The sequence below is a fragment of the Eremothecium cymbalariae genome, chromosome 1, assembly GCF_000235365.1.
Source record: "Eremothecium cymbalariae DBVPG#7215 chromosome 1, complete sequence".
NCBI classification, from domain to species: Eukaryota; Fungi; Ascomycota; class Saccharomycetes; order Saccharomycetales; family Saccharomycetaceae; genus Eremothecium; species Eremothecium cymbalariae.
In genome coordinates, this window is record NC_016449.1 from 633,504 (window position 1) to 659,195 (window position 25,692).

Sequence of the window (25,692 nt, forward strand, 5' to 3'; positions counted from 1 at the left end):
AGTATTGTGTCTTTGCGTGATTTTAGGAGCTGTAGGGAGCTGTAAATCCAAGTTAGATTTCCTCAACCGTCATTGGAATGATCATATTGAGATTATCTGGCGAAGACTTACCCTTGTTTCTTCGTTTTATAATAGTACTACTATTCAGACGGAGTTGGAACATGTTATTTTCAATTTCTTTGAAACCGGTAGGACCAGACTCTTCATCGTCTTCATGGAGGGCGCCTAAGAGGTGGTCACCTGGTGAACTGCGTTTGGCTTCGCCCTCACGCTGTACAGCGTTTGAGATATCAAAGGCGTCGCGCATTGCAACAGCAGCAGGAGAGTAGAGTAAAGAAGAGTCCCTTTTGTAGGGTTTTCGAGTGTGGTTGTGACGATGGTGTTTGATCTGTTGTTCTTGAGCGGGGCCGGACTCGCAGTCGTAGGTGTTGAGCCAAGGGTCATTAAGGAACTCGTCGATGTCGTAACGTTTTTCAGGGTCGACTTCTAGCAGTTTACGTACAGCCATTTTAGCCCCGGGACTGATCTCATCCCACCACGGCCTGAGGAAAGTGTACTGTCCTTTGGAAATGAGTTCAGTTAGCACATCGATCTTTTCATCGTAGAATGGAGGGAATCCACAGAGAACCGTGTAGAGGACACAGCCGATACCCCACATGTCAACCTTCATCGAATAACGCTCGTCTTTGACAACTTCAGGGGCGGTATATCCGACAGTTCCGCATGGAGTGGTGGTGTTTGTAGCAAAGATCTGCTTGGACAAACCAAAGTCCGCAAGTTTGACGACTCCGATGCCACCGCCGCCAATGTTGAGCCGGAAGAGACCCTCCTCCTGTTTGGTTTGAGGGTTATCAGATTTCCTTAACTCCCGCTTGCCAGGTATGTAATCAATCGGTTCAAATAACAAGTTTTCAGGCTTGATGTCTCGATGGACTATGCCAAGTGAATGCATATGCTTAACAGCCAATGCCAATTGTCGGATAACATGTCTACACAAATCTTCAGAAAAGTATGTTAGCCTCACAATCTCACCAAATATCTCACCACCTTCTAGAAGCTCCTGCACTATGAAGTAGTGTGATTCAGTTTCCTGAAAGTCTATGAATGTGACAATATTCTCACCCGAAGATACGGTCTTATGGATCGTGATTTCCTTTAAAACCTGCTCTCTCGATGTCACTTTATAATCCCCTTCCTTTTCTTTTTTTCCACGAACACTGCTTTTGTTACTAGTAGTGGATAATCGTTTCTTGTTAATAACTTTCACTGCAACTTGTTTGTAACTATTAGTCAGATAAGACCCAGGTCCATCCTTCAACGGTATAGCCCTATAGACTTCAGAAAATGCCCCCTCTCCAATCTTATTAATAAGCTTATATCCTACAAGCCCCTTTTGCTCCGGGAAGTCCGCTTCTGGCTCCTCATCCTCAACATCTGACCAAGAAGTATCGCTTTCCTCTGAAACCTTCTCACTTTTCACTACACTATCTTTAGTTCCACTAGCCACAGTCTGATCTCCACTTTGTTCTTCGTGAAGATCATCCTCATCATCACATTGACTCTGCCGCGCAACCTCTTGTCTTGATGGTATATACAAATTTATGTTCTCATCCCGCTTGCCATTTGTTCCATTAACAGACTTTTTATCCTCCTCTTCCCCTTCGCCAGATCTCCTCTCAGAACCTGCTTCTGCCCCTGTTGCAGTATTCAACAAAGAACACCCATTTACAGTCCCATCCTCATTACAGTTAACCTTGGTCTTCTTCTTGAATAGACCTCTGATTTGCTAAAAATCCTTTACAGTTAGTATCTTTTTAACCAATGTCTGCATAACATGAATACCAGGAAAACCTTTCTGCTGTTCTTAATGTCTGTTTCGCACCTCCAAAAACCCTACCACACACACAAACCCATTTTCCTGCATATAATCAAACTCACTCGATCACATACCTTGAGCATATCTTGCGACTAATAAATCTGATACGACTTGTTATAACGCTTCCACCTTCAACCTTATCTAGAATTCACACCGACTGTTAATAAACTTAAAACAAAATATTCTCCGAATAAAAATAAACCTTTTTTAAATAACTCAAATTTTACTAATATGCCTTCCACACTATTTATATTTCAATGCTGCTGCTTATCTAGCTATTCAAGACTACTTCTCTGCTTCTCAGATATGTAGTAAAAGGGTGATAACAACCATCATGCTGTCAGCCTAATATTATTTATTATATTTGGAAAAAAAAAGTTCAGCGTGGAAAAAGGAAATGATAGTTTATTGATTTGATGGGCTTTGTTTAGTGCAAGAAAGTAGGGTTGTAACAGATATTGCCAAGAGATCAAGGTTTTATCAGGGCTAGAGGTTGCTGGGTACAAAGAGAATTAATTTGAATTCAGTTTTAGCAGGTGGAAAGAAATTTAGTGCCATTTATCTCGTGTTAAACAGTGTCCGAGGTAATTGGGACCCATGCAATGGCTTTTTAGACGTAAGAATAGTAGTAATAACAATAACAATAACATCGTAGATAGTCTGAGGGAAACCCTGGATATTAGAAAGGTGTCTGTACGAAAATAAGGAGTTGTTGTTAGTGGGAACTCGGAGTAAGAATGAAATGGCCGAGACAGTCGGGATGGGAACATTATTGATGAACGAGGAGACAGTTATTGATGATGTAGGGTTGAGGGAGAGAGACGGGACTAGGACCGGAGCAGGAGCAGTAGTTAGGGTAGAAGTGGAGGTTGCTAAGGAGGAGATAGAGATAGAGGTGTTGGACAACGGGTTGGATGTTGTTGGTGAAAGGGGTTGGATGAAAAGACGGAAAGGAGGGAATTCTAAGATGGAGGTTCTTGAAGGAGTTGTGCGTAGTATGGGTGGTGATGCGGGAAAGGTATATGACCATATGGCCGATGTTATGATTCAATACCTTGAAATAGGGGAGACAGGCTTGAAATTTTTGACTGTGAGTTTACGAGGGGAGGTGGTGTTGAAGTGCGACGGTAGTAAATGGGGGCCTTTGGCGGATTTAATGCTACTAGCTGCATCGCAGAAGTGTGTTGAATATGAACTAAACCAAGTCCAGTGGGAGAATGCTCAAGTGTCTAAGTTAAAACGAGATAAGAGGAGTGGGAAGCGCAAGAAGCATAATGTACTGTTGCAGCAAGGAAGAATTCCTAGATTGTATCCTGAACTAGAATTATCAGAGCTGGTGCTTCGCTGGGACAATAATGGAGATTGGAGGTTAGATATAAAGGTTTCTTTATGGTGCAATATGGGTACCGTGAACCACTTTTCATCAGATACTAACTTCTTTTTGGATTTTCTGTATACCAAGGAGCCTTCTTACTTCATGAAGCAAGATATTAACCATTGCTATGTTCATCGTCATTTTCTCCACCAAATTACTCAATACACCAGAGAAACACTAAAAAGCGTTAAACAACTACCAAAACTACCGATGTTACGTGTGAGTCTTCTTCCGTTTCAAATGCAATCCGTTAAATGGATGTTGGATAAGGAGAATGTGAAGAAGACATATGACGTTTATAAAGGTGAGTTAATCTCGTATCTAAATGAACAAGTTTCCTATGGCTACGAAAAAATCGGGAATCTTTGGTTCTGGAATAAGTTCAGTGGCTATGTCTTGTCTGAATCAGACGCACTTCAGTTATATGAGTCTTATCTACGGGAACCAGTTTCAACAAAGGGCGTTTTATCAGAGGAAATGGGTCTCGGTAAAACTATTGAGATACTGGCATTGTTGTTACTGAATGTTCGCCCTCTCCCAGAACCAGCAAACCTTGAATATACCTTGCTATCAAGTAGGAAAACTATAACAAGAGTGAAGACTAACTTGATAATTTGCCCTCAAAGTATTTTAGAACAATGGTTAGATGAGATCGAATTGCATGTAAAGAAAGGGGCCCTGAAAACATACTATTACCGTGGCTTTTTAAAAGTTAAGGAAGAATTTAAAACTGACAGTATATTTGAAATTGTCACACATTTGTCTCAATATGATATTATAATAGTTTCCTATATGACAGTGTCAGCAGAAATTCACTATGCCGAATATACAACCTCTTTAAGATCGCGCCGCCATAAGGCTCCCAAATACGATTACTCCTCACCACTATCACTAATGGAATTTTATAGAATCATCCTAGATGAAGTTCAAATGCTAGGCAGTGATAGTACTAATGCGGCTCGTTGCACTGGCTTATTACAAAGAGTTCATACTTGGGGAGTCTCTGGAACCCCAATTCATTCGATATCAGACTTTAAAACAGTCCTATCATATCTCCAAATTCATCCCTTTCAGAATTATTCCAAATGCATAGATATTGTTTCGCGGAACATGCGAAGAATGAACACTTCTAATGGTTTTATGATATCGGAACAACGATCAAAATTAGAGACGGTTAATGGGGTCCGCTTTACAGTACATGATCTGATGGATATTCCTATTAAACTTAACCTTTGTATTAGGCACTCAAAGCATGATGTAAAAGGTCAGATTAAGATTCCCAAACAACAAAATTATATTGTACCGTTAAATTTTACACCAATTGAACAAGACAACTATTCAAACCTCTGGGAATCATTTTTAGAAGTCTCAGGGTATCATTCGAATGGGCAAGGTGTTTGTCATTTAGGAGCAAATGTATTAAACCATTGGTTATCACAACTACGTAAAACTTGTTCCTACGCTATGATGTCTTATTGGAACTTCAATATCCGTGATGCAGGTTCCAGTATAGGGTCCAACATGCTACCTGGAAAGAAAAACAGCCAATCTCTCACTTTACCGAATATAAATGATGTTTTAACATATATGATAACAAGTGTTGAGGACTCAATAGATTCTTTGCATAATGAGAATTACTCTTTGAAAATCCAGTCAGCGCAAGTGAAGATGGAACTTGAAAATGATCCAAACATTTCAATTTCTATATTAAAAGATGTGGAAGAAAGTTTGTTAGCAGATTTCAGGAACGACTTGGACGTGACAGATCCTTTTCAGCTTGTCTCACAACCATCTCACAGTAATAAGACGGTAGATGAATCCAGCAGCTTGAAAAAGAAAAAGAAAATTAGATCTCATATGGATTATTTACATCAATGTCATTTTTTCATTGCAACTGCTTATTATTTTAAAGGATCAAAGAAACTGGAAAAGGTGGATGAAGATAACGAGAAGCTGAATATGTTAGGTCATGAAAGTGAGGTCAAGCAGTACACTTCTATCTTTCCTGAAGCCGAGATGAAAAAAATCAGTGAGTTTCAAGAGTTGGAGCAAAGTTATTACTCTACAGCTGAGAAACTACGCAAGTGTATTCTTGCCGTTAATGCTGAAAAGGTGCATCATGAAATTCAAACGGTTAAAAAGTATTTAAATTCGAAGCGTGTTGCAGATAAGCGTCAACTAAAAAGTATCAATTTCAACTTTAAAAACTTTTCGACGAGCATGACAGTTGCAGCTTGTTATAATGGTTTAAGTTCACTTTTCAAATCAATGAATGAACAAGTCTCTCAATTCAACGGATTATTAGCTGAGTTAGAAGCGCTTTGCTTTAAGCCAATTATTCATCAATACAATGAACCCGAAGACAATGAAAAGGCACAAGAATACGAAAACTCCATTAATGATCAGGATAAAATATTTGCTATTCTAGATTGCTTGGAACGTATTTTGGCAAACAGAGATGATGTGATAACAGCGGAAGATGAGATAAAACTAGCAAAGTCATTATTGCTTCCTGGTGAAATTATATCTGCTTATCACAAAGATCTTCTTTCTAAGCAAGTGCTTGTTCAAGGAATACCATTCAGACCGTTATTTGCAGACTTGAAGAACGTTTCCTTAGTTATGAACCTTTCCATTGATGCTACTAAACCAGAAGAAAGTTTTGAAAGCTATTTATTAGGCTATGAAGGAGAAATGGGAAGAATTAAGAAGGAAAACCATTTTATCCGGGAACTTCTAAAAAGGTTCAATTCTATCTATAATGCAAGGACAGCATATTTTAGCCACTTACAAAGAATTTCCGATTCGTTAGTTTCTTTAATTCAATTAGAACCATCTGCGAAATCTAATATTTTAAGGAACACTAAAGATGACTTTCTTTACCAGAGAAATGTGAAAAAGATATCTAATTTAGAATCAAGGTTGAAATATTTAAAAACTCTAACAACGGTTGAAAAGGTTGTCCAAGATAACAAAAAGTTTACCTGCACTATATGTTTGTCTGAAATACTACATGGCTCCATAATTAATTGTGGCCATTTCTTCTGTCAAAGTTGTATTAAAAGTTGGCTTAAAACGAAATCTGCTTGCCCCCTATGCAAAATAGACGTCACAATTTCTGAAGTTTACAACTTTAAATTCCAGCAAGTAAAAGAGACGGCAGAGGCTGCTGCCGACCTTATTGCTATGACTACTGTGAATGATATGGGTGAATCGGTATCACCGCAACTAAATGAACAGCCATCAATAGAAAAAGGTAGCAATCCAACCCGCGCAGGTGAATCCATGACGAACTACTCAGAAAAATACCGGATATACCCCGAAACGCACAAAATAGACCAACTTGTAGCGAATACAAACTATGGGGCCAAGATTGACTTCGTTATAAAGCTAATTAAATATTTACAATTGCAACAAGACAATAAAACTACCTCAAGAACCGCGCCCTTGCAAATTGCAATTTATTCTCAGTACGTCGGCTTACTAGATATGCTTGCCCATGTCATGAAACTAAATTCTATTAAATTTGTAAGCACAACTAAAAAAGGTTCAAAATTTTCAAAAGTTATAGAGACTTTCAAAACTGACCCACAGATCTCTTGTATCTTATTGGATATAAAGCGCCAGGCATCTGGTCTAACCCTTGTGAATGCCACCCATGTATTCCTATTGGAGCCAATAGTAAATTCTGGAGATGAACTGCAAGCAGTAAACCGAATTCACAGGATTGGACAAAAGAATGAAACTTACGTTTGGAACTTCATGATCCGTAATACCGTGGAAGAAAACATTTTGAGATATAAAGTAGAACTCGAAAAAAAAAGATAGAAAGTCATAAGGAACGTAATAGGGATAATCTAAATACTTGTTTGGGTAAGCACAAGAATATTCCATCTCCTTTCAATGACGGTGACAGTGGCAGTGGCGCTGACAACGATTCTGATGAAAATGACGAATATAATATAAATCAAGTAGGAGGTGAAGATGTTTCAGAAAAACACTTATGGAATTGTTTTTTTGGTCCATCAACAGCTATCAACGCGTAATAAATCCGCTTTCTAAAGTATAATTTATTTCTAGAGAACTTGTTAATAATATACTTATAATAGTAACATTGTTAACACAAAAAAGAATACTGGTTGCGAAGAGATTCGAACTCTTGCATCTTACGATACCTGAGTGTCCGGCCCCCTGCGGAGCCGTAAGCGTACACTTGAATCAGGCGCCTTAGACCGCTCGGCCACACAACCAACTTTTTCTCTGTCCAGAATTCACCTCAACCAGCAGTACACCGTTGTATTATATACACGTGCTGTCGTAAAATCAAAAGAGAAGCTAGTAGACAGCGATAACCAAGCTAAGAAGCAGCGTATCAGAGCTGTCAGACGAATATGAGAAGGCTGGATACTATGGTGACGTCAACCAGGAGCCAGCATCCTACAAGATGCTTGCTGAGAGAAGAGCTTAAACAGGACAACAGAAACTATATAAGACCAAACTAGCTAGATTAGATTATATTAGATTAGATGCTAGGTCCAGCTAGAACCCTAGAGGGTAGTTGAGCCATATTAGAGACTACATAAACAGTAACAGATCATCAACCTAAGTATTAGCTGGCACGTGACGAGAAGTTCAAGCTAGCACGTGACCTCATCTAGTGGCCCTCGGCACGTGCAGTATAACTCTTACGCAGTCGTATTCAAGCGTGGAATCCACACGACCCCCATGTATCATCAACGGCGCTGGTCAATAATTCAAAAACTAAAAACAGCGGCAAAACGGCCTAGACTCGAATTGAATAATTGGAGTACTTTTGCTTACAAGATCATTTAAAAGGAGCTTCCAATCCTGAATCTGTATTGTGTAACAGGTTCGTTCATCCTAATCATACAACTCTTATCTCTAACATATGTTAATAAGCCTACCATTTTCAAAAATACTTCAGTTCGAAATACGTTAACCCTTGTTAGGTAAGCTTGACGATTTACATAAATATATTTATAATACATATGAATCTTTGCCTATTTCTAATAATTTATTTATTTTTATATTTACCAGTAATCTATTAAAAGTAACAATGTAACATTTAACTAAATAATCGCTACATTTCCCAATACTTCCTTCCTTGGCACTGGGTCCAGAATTCCTTAAAAACCTATCTCATTGTATATTATGTTGGGATACTCCCAATCCAACAAAGTATACATATGTGATTCTCAAGTTGCCATCACAATGGGGATTGCATTGCTATGGACAATCGCTAATCTAGCCTCATATACATATTATTAATAATCAAAAAAACTGCAAAAGGAAATGCCACCTCCTAGAATCGAACCAGGGTTTCAACGGTCACAACGTTGTGTAATAACCAATATACTAAGATGGCTGTGAACTTCACGAAGGCACTTTGTAAGGCACCTGGTGTACATCGTTTTGTGCAGTTCTCTTGTCGTAAAATCAAAAGAGCCCCTCGACATCTCAGTTGTGGTGATCAAAAGAACATATACTAGGTGCCCTCGACACGTATGCAGTGAAATTATAAGAGAAGCTAGGGCTTCACGCAGATAGGGCTAAGAAGCATCATACCACATCCATCAGGCAACGGTGAGAATGTTAGATATTACAATGATGTCGACCAGAAACCGACATATTGATGACTAAGGTTGGCCATCTAGGCTGGGCAGCAGAAACTATATAAGAAGACTCAAACTATGTGAATTAGAGTACCAGTCCATCCTAGGACACCAGAGCTTGATTGAAGATTGATTGAAGACTGAGAAATGGTTAAATTATTGAGCTTGATTACTGGTGCCTGCTTGGCAGCTACTGTGAGTTCAACTACGTTTGAGCTACGCAGAGGTGGGTGTGAAGGAGAAATACGTGCCAAATATTCGGAGGCAAAGTGTTACGGTTTCGATGCTGTAGACTCTATTAGTGTTTACGCCATAGACAAGCTCACATCATTTGTCTTTTATCCAGATAATCTATGCAGAGGGAAAAACACTGCGGTCTATAATTATAGTCCAGGACAGTCTCCATCATGCAGAAAGCTACCAACGAAGTCTGGCAGCTTCCAGTTGAACTATAGTCAAGTTTCAACAGCTGGCTAAGCTGCAAGGTGTATCTTATGACAAATTTATTTTAAAATTTCCACTAACCGTTAGCGAAACCGGGACGAGGGAAGCTGGGACAGGGAGATGTACGTTAAGCCTATTATATAACCCCTAATGGGACCAGGCCTTGGGTATGCACGACGCACAGATTGCAACTGGCGTATATATTATCAGAGGGTAATTGATCCGATTAGAGACCATATAACGGTAGCTGATGCCCAATTAAAGGATTAGCTAGCACGTGACTGACGCTATTCGCCCAGGACAGCTTTACTTAGTTCTAACGTTCATAAGTCTAGTGTATATGGATCAATATTACCTATCTATTAAGCTCGTTCGTTTACACATTCACATGCGGCGCCAGTAGCCGTTTCTTGAGCACTGTAGGAAAACACTTGGTGGGGTGGACTGGGTTTATCAGTCGGCCGTACCATCTCTGCAGAAGTTGAAGAACTTAAAGGTGCAGATCAAATTTAATGTCTCTAATAATGCGGGGATACTACTGGCTGTTTTAATGGAGCCACGATCTCGCAACTTGTTAATAAAGCTCTATGGAACGATATGTAGTCTGTATACTGGATACGAGCGATGCAACATGCGTCTCTCCAAACGCTATGGCCAGTTATGGCCGAATAGAGACCAGTAACTAGTGATAGAGCAGTTAAAAAGAAATTAGTAAGTGCTTGTACGACGACGACGACACCTTTGCAGGCATTTCTCCGGCGGTGACATCTAATGAACAAATGAGAATTCAGTGGATATTGTTATAACGTTAAAAAAGAAAGTATTAATTATAACAAATTATAACTCAATCATTACTTCATATATAGGCCCATAATTATTTAACAACTCTAGAAAGTAGCACTACATATGCTAGTGTTGACAACATGGACACATATCTGCAGTGTCGGGAGCGGGGAATTTTTTGTAATTATCTAGCGACACTTTTTATTTTCCATCATGGTACAAGAGATGATTACATCATTCTCTTGTACCATGGCTTCTCATCATGTTTGAAAGCCTCTGCGTCGTAGCCAGCATCTCTTCTGGAAGCAGGAACCCATTGGGAAGATTTCCATGGTAAGACACCTTCTTGCCACATCTCTTCCACCTCTTCTAGAGTCAATCCTTTAGTCTCTGGGACGAAGAAGAAGATGTAGAAGAAAGAGAATATTAGAGAGCCCATGAAAACGTAACCATAGTAGAATTTGATGGCGGTTGTAATGAATGGTGTGAAGAAACCAATCAAGAAACCCCAAATCCAGTTGGCAGCGGTTGCAATGGCCATACCCTTGGCCTTAACTCTCAATGGGAAGGTTTCTGCAACAATAACGTAGGCAATTGGAGCCCAAGTGGTTGCGAAACTGAAGATATAGAAACAGGTGAAAACAATCATGATGTTACCAGCACTCTTGGATGCGGGTTGGTCATCGCCGTTTGGCCATAATTTGGTAACACCGACAGATGCAAAGATAACCATGCAGACAGCCATAGCGGCGGCACCCCATAACAAACACTTTCTTCTGCCAAACTTGTCGACAACGTAAATAGCAACGAAGGTGGAGGCAAAGTTAACAACACCTAACACAATGGCTGTTTGGTATGAATCTTCCATACCAACAGATTGGAAGATAGTAGTACCATAATAGAAAAAGTAGTTGTTACCGGTTAATTGTTGTAGAGATTGGATCATGATACCCATGATCAAACGCTGCAGAATTTTAGTCTTGGTAGAGAACAATTCACCCCAAGATGCATTACCAGCCATTCTCTCAATTTCAACACCTGCTTGGATGTTGTCAATTTCGGCCTGGATAGATGGGTCCTCCATAGAAACCTTGTTCGATCTAGCAAGAGATCTTTTGGCCTCCTCGATTTTGTTAACCTCAACCAAGTAACGTGGTGATTCTGGAACCATAGCCATACCAGCCACCATGAAGGCAGCCCAGACGAAACATAACCCAAGAGGAACTCTCCATTGAACGGCGTCGCTGTGTTTCTTGGTACCATAGTTAGTACAGTAACCAAGGAAAATACCTGCAGTAATCATCAACTGGTAACAGGAGACCAAAGTACCTCTCAAATGCTTTGGAGAAGTCTCAGAAATCAACATTGGAGACAAAACAGCAATACCACCGACACCAAGACCAGAAACAATTCTTCCAATGAAATATTGGTACCATTTATCAGTCGAACTGATCTGAATGACAATACCAACGACGTAAACTAGGGTGACACACATCAACCCAATACGACGGCCATACATGTCACCCAACTTAGACAACACAATACCACCGATAGCACATCCAATGTTGAAAATAGACACGATTAAACCAGTACGAACATCCGATAAATAATGACTACCATCAGCCCGTGTCTGACCAAACCTCCTCACAAAATCTGTTTGCCTAACAAACCCAGAAATAGTACCAGTATCCCAACCAAACACAAACCCACCGAAAGCAACAAACAAACACATAATAGAAACTGTCAAGTAAGCTGACGCCGGCTTGGCCGGAATTTCCACAGCTGCTGGTTCTTCCCCATATTTATTATTTTGCAGGCTCAAAGAATCTTTAGAACCACCTGATTCTGCTGGTATAACCGCCTCACTCATGTTTTATAAAAAGTAGCAAACTTCGTCGATTTATAATATTCTTCTTAAGAAGTATGCCTCGATATACTTTCACGCTACCACAACAAAAACCGAAAGAAAAAAATACATGTTATAATTGCAAAACCCCACCTACAATACTTTCGTCAAGTTCTCACCATTATATATATATATATATATGCCTTTTTTTTCCCCACTATATGCATAAACTTGTTTCTTTACTTTGCTAAAGTATTTCGTTTCCGTCACTACAGTCGGCCATTTTTACTGCATAGCCCCACCATGCCAATATGTCATCTCGACACTTTCTAAGGAAGGAAAAAAATCTTCAAATTGCTGAAAGTTCCCCAGCTTCATTTTTCCGGCTTAATTATTCCTTGTCTCGTTATGTTATCCGGAACCTTCTCACCTGGTTCTCTCTTACTCTCTGCTGTTTCTCTGTGTTCACCCCACACTCATAAATTGTGTATACAGTTTCTTTACGAATATTATCCGTAGCTACAAAAAATAAAAAAACACACCTTGCCTATATTCATCGGAATATCTTGTATCATTTCCAATAGCACTACGAGCTATTCTGAATAAGAGATGATCACCCAACGTCTCTGCTCTTCACTTACTTTTATTCTTAGCCCTCATCAGGATATGCCGCATAGCATTTTACATCATCTCTCAATAAAAAGAAACGCTCGAAGAAATCTGCAGGGACCGGGGATACTAGCTCGTGCAGTGCGTCATATCTGTGAGGTTTTTCCTGTTTTCGATTTTTCGGTTTCTCGAGAACCCCACAGATAAAAAAATTTTTACCAAGAGATGGATGGATGATGATGTATGGTGGTAGGTGAGGAGTATATGTTATTCAACTGCGGGCTAGGGAAGAATTTCAAGTGGAAAAGTGCGGAACAATTGAGTGAAAATCTGGAGAAAAGCGGGGGGAGGGGGAAATCGGGGGAATCACAATCTTGAGATGTATGGTTGAGCGTTATGCTGATAAAGAGGGTTGACTGTAGATTAATACTGATATTAGTCGTAATTAAAGTAGATATAAAGTTAGTTTTTAGTATATTGTTAGGTAGATAGTTAGGTAGGTAGGTAGGTAGGTAGCTTTTACATTCTGTCTACTGGAGTCAGACCTATCAAACGCATGCCGTTGTTTAGGACTTGTCTTGCTGCGGCATATAGAGCTAGACGGGCGGTAGCTGTTTCTTTAGTCTGTCCGGCGACCCATAGGACGTCGTAGCAGGAAGAGACCTGGTGGGTCAATTTAAAGAGGTAAGTCACAATAGTTGAGGGTTCGTGGGTTTTGGCCGCGTTTCTTAGAACATCGGGGTATTGGGCTAGTATGCGAACTAGGGTGCTTGCGGCAGGTTCTACTAGAAGGGAGAAGTCAGCGGAGGGCCATTCGTCAGGGGTAATGTCAGATGCGTTTCTTGCGACGGACCTCAATCTTGAGTGAGCGTACTGCAAGTATGGGCCCGTGTCGCCTTCGAATGAAAGCATTCTTTCCCATTTGAATTCGTAGTTATTGATTCTTTTAGCTTGCATATCTTGAATCATGACGGAGGAAATGCCAACCAAGTCTGCGACTTGGTCAGGGTTCTCGACTTGAGCATACTTGGTTTCGTTTTTTCTCATAACTTCGTGCATGTTTTCCTTTGTTTCTTCAAGAATATTGTCTAGGAATACTACAGTGCCTTTCCTGGTCGACATGCCTTGAACCATGCCGAAGTTGACATGTTGCAAATTGTTGGCCCATTCGAAGCCCATCTGCTTCAAAATTTCAAAGAATTGAGCGGTGTGTAGATCTTGTTGCGAAGCAATTACGTAGATCATTTTATCGAATTTATACTTTTCGTAACGGTCTATAGCAGCTCCGACGTCTCTTGTCAAGTATAAAGTAGTACCGTCTGATTTCTGTACAATGACTTTTCCTAGCTTCTTTTTGAACTTGGTTAGGTCGATCAAAACAGCACCCTTATCCTCGTGGGTTAGGCCCTTTTCTTTAAAAAGCTCTAAAGCTTTATCCATAGACTTTTTGTTTACTTGGGATTCGCCGGAGTAGACATCATATTTGATATTCAAACGGGCATATGTGTCTACGTATTTTTTAATAGACAAGTCACGGAAGCGTTTCCAGATTTTTAAAGCGTTTTCATCCCCATCCTCCATCTTCTTGAAGTAAACGCGCGCTCTTTCATTGGTGGACTCACCATCGGCCTTTGAGTCACCTTCTGATGCAACATCCTTATTAATACGAACGTATACATCAAATAGATGTCTAATTGGGTCATTCTGTAGTGCCTCCTCGTCACCATATCTCTCAAAGCCAACAGCAAGCAACCCAAATTGTTTCCCCCAGTCACCCAAGTAATTCATTCTAATGACATCCCAACCTAATTTCTCGTATAAATTAGACAAAAACCCGCCAATGATCGTCGATCTCAAATGACCGGCATGAAACGGCTTCGCAATGTTTGGAGAAGAAAACTCAATGATAACCCTCTTATTTTCAACTAACTTACAAGCTCCATAATCTTCTCCTCTATTCAAAACATCAGGTATGACAAACTTAAATAAGAACTCTGGCTTGAAAAAAAACTTGATAAAAGAACCACTGGCCTCCACTTTATCCAAAAATTCACCGCATGGGAAATTAGAAGCCCATTCAGAAGCCAAATCATTTGGATTAGACCCCTTAATTCTCAATCTAGGCACTGGAATCAACAAATCCCCTCTGTCTAAAGTGTTGGTCCACTCTAAAGCCTCATAAATCAAAGATGAACAAACACCGGATATAGTTGATAATTCTTGCGAGATATAATTTCTCATCAAATCAATCACATTAACATCAGGATGAGATCCCTCAATTCTTTTAGGCTCTTGAATGGATAATCTAGCTAGCATGGAGCACACATTTTCGACTGCAGACATATTGGAAGAAAAGGTTCGTTGAAACAAATTTACCGGTTGTCGATATGCACTGTAAGCGTCTAGCAAAAGGTATTTTCTACTGTTTAAATGTCTTACTGATAAAAATGCCCGTGAAAGTCTCTGAAACATACACAGATCAAATCTGACAATAAGTAACGTCGAAGTTAAAAGCTTAGAGTATTAATGAAACTATCTATAACTCCAGCAGACCACATTAAAAGCATCAGTTGGGCTGGTAGAAGAAGGTTTGGGCCTTGTCCATTTAACAACAAAAAGAAACAAAATTGGAAAAACGAAAATTTTTATGAGTCACTACGTACGTTGCGACAAAGCCAATTTGGTAAGCGTCAGTAGTGGTTGATGAGATTTAATAGTAATATATATATATATATATATATATAGTTAGAAGTGAAATTTTCCATAGGTTATTAGAGTAATACATTTGGTTTGGTGCTAGCATGTAATGCCAAGATGAACTACATTTGGGCTATATAAGGGAGTTTTAGGACAATATTACGTTAACCTCAATATGATCTAATGGTAGTTAATAATTTTTATATACATCCCTCATGAGCATCATAACAAAAAGTATTAATTAATGGTTCTTATAGACCATAAAAGTTCTAGCAGCACCCGTATGTAAGACACAGATATTCTGAAAGCGAAAGAATCAGGAAGCATTAATAAGGTTAGAGAGTAAGAAAATGAGCGATTCTCCCACTTTATTGTTGCTACGGTGTTCACAACTAAAAGATTTTTACCCGAGAAACTACTGCACAACTCTTCTGGAAGCAGGGACCCACTCGGTGGATTTCCATGGTAAGACACCTTCTTGCCACATCTCTTCCACCTCTTCTAGAGTCAATCCTTTAGTCTCTGGGACGAAGAAGAAGATGTAGAAGAAAGAGAATATTAGAGAGCCCATGAAAACGTAACCATAGTAGAATTTGATGGCGGTTGTAATGAATGGTGTGAAGAAACCAATCAAGAAACCCCAAATCCAGTTGGCAGCGGTTGCAATGGCCATTGCTTTCGATTTGATTCTCAATGGGAAGGTTTCTGCAACAATAACGTAGGCAATTGGAGCCCAAGTGGTTGCGAAACTGAAGATATAGAAACAGGTGAAAACAATCATGATGTTACCAGCACTCTTGGATGCGGGTTGGTCATCGCCGTTTGGCCATAATTTGGTAACACCGATGGACGCAAAGATAACCATGCAGACAGCCATAGCGGCGGCACCCCATAACAAACACTTTCTTCTGCCAAACTTGTCGACAACGTAAATAGCAACGAAGGTGGAGGCAAAGTTAACAACACCTAACACAATTGAGGTTTGGTATGAATCTTCCATACCTACAGACTTAAAAATGGTAGTACCATAGTAGAAGAAGTAGTTGATACCAGTTAACTGTTGCAGAGACTGAACCATAATACCCATGATCAAACGTTGGAAAACTTTAGTCTTGGTAGAGAACAATTCACCCCAAGATGCAGTGCCAGCCATTCTCTCAATTTCAACACCTGCCTGAATTCTATCAATTTCGGCCTGGATAGATGGGTCCTCCATAGAAACCTTGTTCGATCTAGCAAGAGATCTTTTGGCCTCCTCGATTTTGTTAACCTCAACCAAGTAACGTGGTGATTCTGGAACCATAGCCATACCAGCCACCATGAAGGCAGCCCAGACGAAACATAACCCAAGAGGAACTCTCCATTGAACGGCGTCGCTGTGTTTCTTGGTACCATAGTTAGTACAGTAACCAAGGAAAATACCTGCAGTAATCATCAACTGGTAACAGGAGACCAAAGTACCTCTCAAATGCTTTGGAGAAGTCTCAGAAATCAACATTGGAGACAAAACAGCAATACCACCGACACCAAGACCAGAAACAATTCTTCCAATGAAATATTGGTACCATTTATCAGTCGAACTGATCTGAATGACAATACCAACGACGTAAACTAGGGTAACACACATCAACCCAATACGACGGCCATACATGTCACCCAACTTAGACAACACAATACCACCGATAGCACATCCAATGTTGAAAATAGACACGACTAAACCAGTTCTGGCATTTGACATACCATAAGTACCATCAGACCGGAGTTGACCAAACCTTCTGAGAAAGTCAGATTGATTAACAAATCCAGAAATAGTACCAGTATCCCAACCAAACACAAACCCACCGAAAGCAACAAACAAACACAATACACAAACGGTCAAGTAGGCAGAAGCGGGCTTCGCTGGAACATCTACAAAGGCTAAGTCCTTCGATTCCTCATTTTTAACCTTTTGGGATGACGACGACGAATGCGTACTAATTACAGAGGGATGATCAGCTACGTCTGGCTTCAACACGACTGACATCTTCACTTCTTAACCTTTATACTTGCCTTTTATATTAACAAATCAATCCAATAATAATCCAAAGAAAACAAGATGTAATAACAGTAACAATAATAATTATTATTACAACCTTTTCTCTTAAAGCGACGGTTGTCCTAAATAAATTCCAATCAACTACTCAAATCTCCTTCTAAAAACATGATGAAGGTGTTAAATATACTTCACTATCCAGCATATTATATAATTTTTCAGTACGCTGTCATTTTGCAATATTATTATTACCGTCCAAATTTTTCGTTCAACGTACAACCACACCACCCAACACAGCACTCTTTAAGAATATAGTCTTGAAGTCTACGACTCTACAACTACATTTTCCCAAATTGATTTCTGAGCTGACCTTGGAGATCTAAGAAATGAAGAAAAAAAGGTAAAACTTTCCGTATTAATCAATACCATGTTGGATAAGATGTTTAGGCATGACTGAATGAAAGAGCTTAATTCCTTCTCTCCGGCTCATGCCATCTCATCACAATGGTTGTAAGAGCTGCAGAAATCTTTTTTAAATGCGGGGGTGCATGCACTCAACGCTCCTAAAATGATCCGTAGTCTCGGAATATTTATCCAACAGATATTCCTCCGAGTGGAAAAACCTAACCGGAACTTCTTCATTTCTTGGCTAAAAATAGCCGAATACCAGCCCTCGAGAAACCCGTTCTCAAAGCTCGAGGACTTATTGGTGGGTGTTTGGGTGTTTCATGCACGGTTTGCCCAAAACGGTATTCATGTCCTCTCGAGTACAACGGGACTTATTCAGTTTAAACAGTTTGTGTCTTTTTTCACTCGGGTAACAAGTAGTGATATGTAGCAGAATGGTAAGTCGTGTGATAATTTCTCACTGCCTCATGTGGTAACACACTATTACACCACACCGCACACATAGTATTGAAGGGTAACGCGAGTTTCTCTGAATATCGGGTGTCTCTACAAACATCGAAACAGATGTACGTACATATTCCGTGCTGAAGATGCCGTTCGGCTACGGTGCACAGTTTAGCGGATGATAAATTTGGGATGCCCATTTGAGGTTAAGCTGCACCAGCAAAGGAACACATGTAAGAAGGTTAGTTTTGTCGTGCCATAGAGATGCGTGCAAAGGAAGGGCTTAAACCAAGAGGAAGACAGGAGAGGAAGGAGTTAGGAAACCTCCCGTTTCAGGATATTTTGTGGAGATTTGGACAGAAAAACTAATTCCCCTATGATGCACTCGGATGATGCGGATGGTCAAGTGAAGTGCGTTTAACCGTTATATTTTGATTTGCATCCCAGATTAATCCAAGTTGAAGAGATCGGGTAGGGTTTGGAGAGTTAATTTTTTTTCTGTGGGGTGGGCTGGGGGTGGGTTGGGGTTAGTCGAATGGAATAAGCTGAAGAAAAAGGGCCAAGATATTCGATTCCATGTAGATTGCATGGGCAAGTTGTCGTCTTTTAAATAGGGACTTTGCTAGTGTAAAGAACGGAGCTTGAATAAATACGGCTGCTGTTATCTTAATAGAATGTCCTCAAATTCATGTAAAAAGCGAGTAGTGTATTTTCTGATGGCATATTGTGACTACTGTAGGTGTCTTCTATGTATGAGAGATTACAATGAAGGTAAATGAAAAGTCTAGTATAAAGCTGTTCTCATGACGGGGAATATTTGTCGGTTGATATAGAATCGCTATGCTCAGATCTTCTAGAACAGGAACCACTCAGTGCAGTTCCATGCTAATATGCCTTCTTGTCACATCTCCTCTTCTTCTTCTAAGGTAGTCCCTGGCCCGAAAAGACGTAGAAGAGAATATTATAGAGCCCATCGGCTCTCTTGGAAGCGGCTTGATCGCCGTATTTTGGTGATAGCAACGATAACCATGCATATAGCCGGTCAAATCTTCACTCTGCAAACAAGAAGACGAGCTGTGCTTTATTAATTGAATTGCAAAGTGGATCCCATTCCACCGTTTTCACCGTATAACATAGGGAAGAGAGAACTTATGTTTAAACTGCAAATCATCAAATCTTAAGCGAGTGAAGAGTGATATTTTTGACAGTATAGATAGAGTTTACTTAACTTGGTTTAGTATATACTTAGAGAATGATGGGAATTAAGCGGCACAACGAAAAAAGATAAATAATTATCATTTATTATGGGTTTCCTTTTATAATTTTTTTGTCTTTTTATCTTCTTCACTTTCGAGAGATGTCGTCAAATTCAGAGATGAATGTTACCTCACACCAACCCAATCCCTTGTGCTTAACACCTTCAAACGTGAAATTCAGTTCGTTGACAAACTGGTAGATGTATGGTTTAGCCCCAGCTACACCTGAAACGATATTTTTGACGAAATTTGGAATCTCCGCCATAACATCAACTCTTTCAACAAGACAACTCAACTGTCCCTCCATATTTGCAGAGATTTTGGGAGCTGTATCGATCTCGTTGTCTGTGATGCTAGCAGAAACTCCTTGAAAATCGATGGAAATCGCTTTAGGAACGGGCCAGCCAACGGAATCAACGGATGCATCAAGATGTTCAACTTTGTTATCAACTGTAACGGCCAAAACGCTATTTTTATCACATAGGATACCAATGGAAACCTCAGTGTTCTCGTAGGACTTTGGGGTAGTGAATTCCATCAAGATAACAGAATATTCTTCAGAATGAAAATTCAAGAAATTCCATGACCTCGCTGCGTGGTGTGGTTTCATACCTTGCATGGCCATTGCCAACATGGAGTAGTTTTCCTTAAAAGAAACCGCGACACCACCCTTAAGCGTGATTGTACCATTTACAGAGTTTCTAGGCCAAAAAACGTGTCTCATTGTGCCCCAAGGAGACTTCTCATCTTCCCCATAATACGTCGTCGGGTCCTCACCAACCTTGACCCCGGAAGTAAGTCTTGTGGCAACTAGATCCACAATGCTATCAGTGCAAACAGACGACTTGAGATGAAAAGAAGTACCATCAGAACTCAACTCTAAAGACAGGTTGTTCGCATAAAAATTGGTTCCATCAATCCTGAAATTCTCCAACTTGGTAGAAGTCCAAACATTCAAATCAGGCCTCGTCTTATGATGACACCTAAATGTAAACTGGCCCGTAGTATGTAAACTGCCGATTGTCGAATGAATAATTTGAGCAAACCCAGTCACTCCACTCTCTAGCTGAGTGAAGTAAAAAGTAAACGTCTCCACATTAGTAGAAGCTGGGTTTTGCCATTTGAAATCCTGTATACTAGTCTCATGGAATGGTTGCTTCCCCTTCACTCTATCCGTTGCAGTGTGAATATACTCCTTGCCATATTGGGGTTCCGCAATACCTGTTACCGATGAAATACCACCCTGAATCCACTTCAACATTGCTGTGACGTATATGTACAAAACTGAATAGATCCCAGTTTTCTGCTTTAGTCTACCATACAACTAAAACAAACAACTAAACGGTTAAAAGGGGATGGGAGTATGTTCAATTTTATACTTAGGAAAGTTGAATACTTTTTAACGTGCCGTTTGCTCCACCCACCAGAGCACGTGATCAACACTTTTGCCAATTGGACGGCCCACCAGCCTCTGATGCACATGCAGAGACTTTGAAAGCAGAGATAATGACATATCTAACCGACCATCCCGCCAGCCACATTCAGTAAGGGGACATTAGCGAGTGCTGGTTCTGCTGGTTCCTGCTCAAATGAAACCGGATGGCCAAAGTAGTTAGTTACCCGGTCGATGGTTTCCCGCTGAAAAGTTTATTGAAAATTTTTGACAAAAGTTTTCGATGGCCCTGCTCTCTGTGCATAATGGAAGGAAGGAGGAAGAGGAGGTTTTAGAGGTAAGATAGACGAGGATAGAAACCGTTGAAATGATACTTGGGCGCAGGGTGTTGTCACGGACATTCAAAAGAATGTATATTGTTCCAAAGTTGGAGCAATTGTCGCGAGAACAGGGTATTCCAGGGGTTTTATCAGTGGAGGGTTTAAAATGTGCATGGTTTGATCGAGCAGAACACTATGTAGATAGGCTCAACCAGGTTAGTACGGATTCAGACGGGAGGTCGTTAGAAGCCAATATACGGGAACTAGCGGATGTTTCATCGAAAAAGCAGATATACAGTTATTCATCGTTATTGTATAATCTGAAATTTGCATTTTCTGTATTGCATGGAAATTCGGGGACGGTAGCAGAAAGGCCAATAGCTTCTTCAGGTCTGCTTCAAACACCCAAGTTGACTCTCGAATACGCCAATGAGCCCTTGCAAACGGGTAATGAAAGGCTGCACCAAGCATTGTTAGAGTCTTTTGGTTCGATCGTTGAATTTAGATCGTTATTGCTCAACTCCAACCTGGCCATATCTGGTGATGGGTATACGTGGCTGGTTGCTAAGAAATCGAATGCTAAAGACGCACTAATGGAAACTGAATTCGACAAGCTGTTTATCCTCAACACGTATAACGCGGGAAGTCCGTTTACCGTTGATAGAACACATCACTTCCAACGTGCTGCACAACAGAACTCATCGGAACTTCATCACCTCCCTGAAGAAGCCACCAACAAGAATACCACAACTACAGTGACTGACGCTGCTGTTTACAAGAAATCCACGGTCTATATTCCTCTTCTTGCGATCGATGCTTCGCCAAAAACGTGGTTACATGATTACGGCGTTTTTGGGAAGCAGGAGTATCTGGATAAAATCTGGGAATCCATTGAATGGGGTATTGTGGAATCAAGACTACCCAAGAAGTCTTCCAGAACATCATTTATGTTTTAGTTGGGCACTCTAGTTGACCGTGTATATACAACCAAATAAGTCAAATGTATAGAATAAAGTCCTGATGAGATTAACGACCCTCTACAAAGCTGTAATTTAAAACCAAGTTTTTTGTTCTAAACTTATTTTTTCAGTTTCCTAACGGAATTTTGACAATAAATACTGAAATATGAAACACACGATAGGCCATTCAATTTTTTTTACAATATAACAACGTACTATTAATATATAATATAAATGTGTAGAAAACCAATCCGTAAATGATTAACAAGTGTTTGTAACTATACGATTAGGCCCAACTCCGTTCTTCGCAATAAGCACCACAGCCCATCTTATCATTCTTCAGATTTTTTAGATATTGTTGCGTTTTTTATTTTTTATTTTTTCAAAACTTTGCTTTGTTGGAATGGACTCTTAATGAACAATATACGTGTGTAAATCGTAATGAAGACGAATGGAGAGAGGGAGCAGGGAGGGGTAATTGGGGATGGCGGAAAGCGTATGCCCCATGTTAGACAAGTAAAAGAAGTAGTAGTAGCATGAAGTAGATACGCAATCAATTCAATCAGGCTCTTTTTTTTGAATTTTTTATTTTTCACTTTCTGGGTCTTTGTTTTTGTTTTATAGGCTTTAATCAACCGCGTCTGCTGACCTTTAGACTCTTTACTCTGCGCAGAAACTTGTTTCCGGAGGATTCTTTCCTGGCGTCTGGTTCCGGAAGCGGAGATAAGTAAAATTCATCCTCGTCGACATCAATTTCATCATCTGCAAGCACAGCAGACTGGGATTTTTTAAGTTTAGGATTGCCACTTCGCCTGCTAGCAATGGCTTCTGCACTGGGACCGGACGAGTTCATAGTGGGTGGACTTTTAGCTAATCTTTTGCTGAGAGACTTTTTTCTCCCGACGGCATTCTGCTTTTGCATAGCCTCCTCGATAGCGATTGGAGCGGCGGGAGCGCCGTCCAGGAACGTAGTCGATCCCAAACCCTGAGTGGTAGGCCCATGCACAAGGTCGGCCTTAACCTTGGCATCAAACTGTGTCACCTCAGGATGGATTTTAATAGCATCTATAGTAGCACTAGAGGCATTTGTAGATGGGGCACCTCCTGTGCGCTTCGAAGTATAAAGATACGTGTCGTCATCTTCATCAAGCCCGAAAACCTCGTTCCTAGCAGCCTTGTTAGCCGCAGGGGGGGCCCCAGCCAACGTCGAATTCGGTCCATCCTTGGGGAATGCCAAAACAGGTGCAACCTTGTTATTCTTATTGCGGTGCGGAGTACATGCATCAAAGGGCCCGTCGTGATGGAACGCCCCCCCAAACAGCCCTGTAACGTCTAGCTTATCAATAGTATCGACATTCTTGGGCATCAAAGTTCCCTTGCCACTTTTGTCTTTCTTTCCTGAAGACCCACTTCTCTTTTCCTTTTCTCCGGATGAATGATGATGATGGCCATTCTTCCTATCTTTAAAACTTGGACGCTGGGTACCTGACGAAGAATGAACATGATGTGATCGAACCTTCCCACTCCGACTACCGCCATTCCCACCGCCCACCTCCTGCCGAGACCTACTACAACCACTCTCCACCCCCTTCCCGCCACGCTTCGCGTAACGGCCCTCTCCCGATTCACCCTCACTCTTCTCTCTGCCATACCCGCTTCGCCCCGCCACCTCCTCATACGATGGTGGCAAGTCCTCCTCCTCAAATCCCTCCTCAACGTACCGCTGCTCAACATACCCATTCCTCAACCTCTCTTTCTCCTCCTGAGCGGAAGGATACCCCTCTCGCTTATCGCCACTCCCTATCCTGTTACCATTCTGACTTCTATTACCACTGCTATTACCGCTACTCTCTAAATCAAAACTATTTCCTGCACTGTCTGCCTGAACATCATCCAAAAATGGATTGTTCGACGCTGGTCGTGGTGCTGGAGGACTCATGCTGATATGTAATGTTAGTAATCCTGTCGCGTTCACTGCCCTCACTCTCTATATGGCATGCATGACCTGTGTCTTGTAGAGGAAAAACTTGGTGTCCTGTGACTCGTCCTTTTTACTGTTTCTGCTCTTTAAAGTAAAACCACACCGTTTCAGGGGGACTATTTTTAACTTCAGCACACATTCTTAGTCGTAGGGCTGTGCGAATTTAAGTTAAACAGTCTTGATAAGAGGCCAGGATGGCGACTGGGGTTGCCATGCGGATGGGCCTGTTTGTTTGTGTCATTACGCTGATGTCTGCTCTCCTTGCGTGGGATGTGCGTGCGATATAAAGATTGCTGTTTGCTGTGTGTCGCTGTCTGCGCTGCCAAGGATGGGGGATATGTAGGGCGTTAGATAGGGATTGGTGGGGGGAAGGGATGGGATGGACGGCGAGGTGCCTGAAGTAGTTTTTGTTATAGTTTTTAGTGTATAGGAGGCATGGAGCTGGAGCTGCAGCCGGAGAGGATATAGGGCTGCGGTTACAGCAGCGGCGAGCAAGCACGGCACATGCATTCTTTGTTATATCCTGTCCTTCTGGGCAGACAGGTAGAAGGAGGAGAAGATTTGAGAGGGACCAGGGTTTGGAGGTGGGTTAGTAGTGGGGGGTAGGAATGTAGGCTGGTCGATGGGGGCGGAAATGTTATGGTGTAGTAGGAACAAGGGCAAGAAGAGCAGGTGATTTGCGAAAATGAGCACAGAGTTCTTCGATTGTTTTTGGGTTTGGTGGGGAGGGGGCTAAAGCTGGGGGTTGGAAGTAGGGCTTGGTGTGGGGAGTCTAGTTGGATGACAGAGGGTTTTTGTTAGACGCACCCGATGGAATGAATTATCCTGGTGGTGGGAGGGGAATGCAGCGGAGGGAGAGGGAGGGGGAAGAAAAGTGGGGTTGATGGGTGAATTTTTTAACATACCTGTGGTGGGAGCTGTTTCTGCTGCCTGTGAAAGAGATCTGGGAGGTAGCTCTGCGGTTTGTGTTGTACGGGAAATTGATGTTGTTCTGAGTTGCCCAGGAGTGGAACTCGTTGTCTGAGGATTGCAAGCCCAATTCAATAGCGGAGGCTCTGAATGGGTTGTTCATCGAGAGTCTCTTTGGGCCACTACCGGTCTCGGAAACTGGACTGCTTATTCTGTATATCATGGTTAGCGATCCGATGCAGTGCGGTAAAGAACGTTTTATTGCGTTATGTGTGGTTTGTTTTTAATTGGGCTTTTTATTAGGCTTTTGATCGAATAAATGAGTGAGTAGGGTGGTATATGAGTGCTTGTATGGGTGGTAGCAATCCTCTAAGACAGGGTGTTTGCGTTAATTGCTATAAGATGGCGTGGGGATGGTAGTAAGCAAGAGTACTCTCTAGAGAAGATTTTATTATTTGATTGTCTCTAGTAAATTTAATTTCGTTTGACTGAAGCCAAGAGGGAAGCGATGCAAGGGCCGTCCTGAGATTTACTGAGGAGATGATATAGATCTGCTCTGGTAAGTAACTTGGTCAATTGGGCCTTGACAGGGTTGACAAGGTGGAGGAAAACTTTTTTGGACATAGGAAACTTTCGCGTACTACATACATACAACTGGACACGTAATATCAGGTTTTAGAGATTAGAACAGATGATCAAATACATATAGATATAAACACCGTAAAGG

The 25,692-nt window shown here is 41.0% G+C and overlaps 7 protein-coding genes, 2 non-coding genes and 1 further gene across 9 annotated transcripts, besides 1 other annotated feature; 2 read left to right on the forward strand and 8 right to left on the reverse strand.

Moving 5' to 3' along the window:
• Positions 1-52: 52 nt before the first annotated feature.
• Positions 53-952, reverse strand: RCK2 (serine/threonine protein kinase RCK2; the record flags this gene model as incomplete). Its single annotated transcript, XM_003644320.1, has 1 exon — positions 53-952. One exon carries the CDS (start codon positions 950-952, stop codon positions 53-55), a length of 900 nt encoding a protein of 299 aa, XP_003644368.1.
• A 1,666-nt stretch (positions 953-2,618) lies between these two features.
• Positions 2,619-7,297, forward strand: Ecym_1314 (the record flags this gene model as incomplete).
• Positions 7,298-7,387: 90 nt separating this feature from the next.
• Ecym_1315 lies at positions 7,388-7,501 on the reverse strand. Its single transcript has 2 exons — positions 7,465-7,501; positions 7,388-7,432 (listed from the first exon to the last, which is right to left on the reverse strand). It is a non-coding gene; the product is annotated as a tRNA-Leu (tRNA).
• Positions 7,502-7,710: 209 nt separating this feature from the next.
• Positions 7,711-7,918: a sequence feature (soloLTR fragment).
• A 647-nt stretch (positions 7,919-8,565) lies between these two features.
• Positions 8,566-8,637, reverse strand: Ecym_1316. Its single transcript has one exon. It is a non-coding gene; the product is annotated as a tRNA-His (tRNA).
• Positions 8,638-10,340: 1,703 nt separating this feature from the next.
• On the reverse strand, positions 10,341-11,981 carry Ecym_1317 (sugar porter family MFS transporter; the record flags this gene model as incomplete). The annotated part of the gene is made up of 1 exon (XM_003644321.1): positions 10,341-11,981. One exon carries the CDS (start codon positions 11,979-11,981, stop codon positions 10,341-10,343), a length of 1,641 nt encoding a protein of 546 aa, XP_003644369.1.
• Positions 11,982-13,085: 1,104 nt separating this feature from the next.
• Ecym_1318 (arginine--tRNA ligase) lies at positions 13,086-15,038 on the reverse strand (the record flags this gene model as incomplete). The annotated part of the gene is made up of 1 exon (XM_003644322.1): positions 13,086-15,038. One exon carries the CDS (start codon positions 15,036-15,038, stop codon positions 13,086-13,088), a length of 1,953 nt encoding a protein of 650 aa, XP_003644370.1.
• Positions 15,039-15,678: 640 nt separating this feature from the next.
• Positions 15,679-17,286, reverse strand: Ecym_1319 (sugar porter family MFS transporter; the record flags this gene model as incomplete). The annotated part of the gene is made up of 1 exon (XM_003644323.1): positions 15,679-17,286. One exon carries the CDS (start codon positions 17,284-17,286, stop codon positions 15,679-15,681), a length of 1,608 nt encoding a protein of 535 aa, XP_003644371.1.
• A 2,205-nt stretch (positions 17,287-19,491) lies between these two features.
• Positions 19,492-20,664, reverse strand: SVF1 (Svf1p; the record flags this gene model as incomplete). Its single annotated transcript, XM_003644324.1, has 1 exon — positions 19,492-20,664. One exon carries the CDS (start codon positions 20,662-20,664, stop codon positions 19,492-19,494), a length of 1,173 nt encoding a protein of 390 aa, XP_003644372.1.
• Positions 20,665-21,163: 499 nt separating this feature from the next.
• MRP1 (mitochondrial 37S ribosomal protein mS43) lies at positions 21,164-22,072 on the forward strand (the record flags this gene model as incomplete). Its single annotated transcript, XM_003644325.1, has 1 exon — positions 21,164-22,072. The coding sequence occupies one exon, from the start codon at positions 21,164-21,166 to the stop codon at positions 22,070-22,072; it is 909 nt and encodes a 302-aa protein (XP_003644373.1).
• A 634-nt stretch (positions 22,073-22,706) lies between these two features.
• Ecym_1322 (Pal1 family protein) lies at positions 22,707-25,188 on the reverse strand (the record flags this gene model as incomplete). The annotated part of the gene is made up of 2 exons (XM_003644326.1): positions 22,707-24,015; positions 24,962-25,188. 2 exons carry the CDS (start codon positions 25,186-25,188, stop codon positions 22,707-22,709), a joined length of 1,536 nt encoding a protein of 511 aa, XP_003644374.1.
• Between the last annotated feature and the right edge of the window lie 504 nt (positions 25,189-25,692).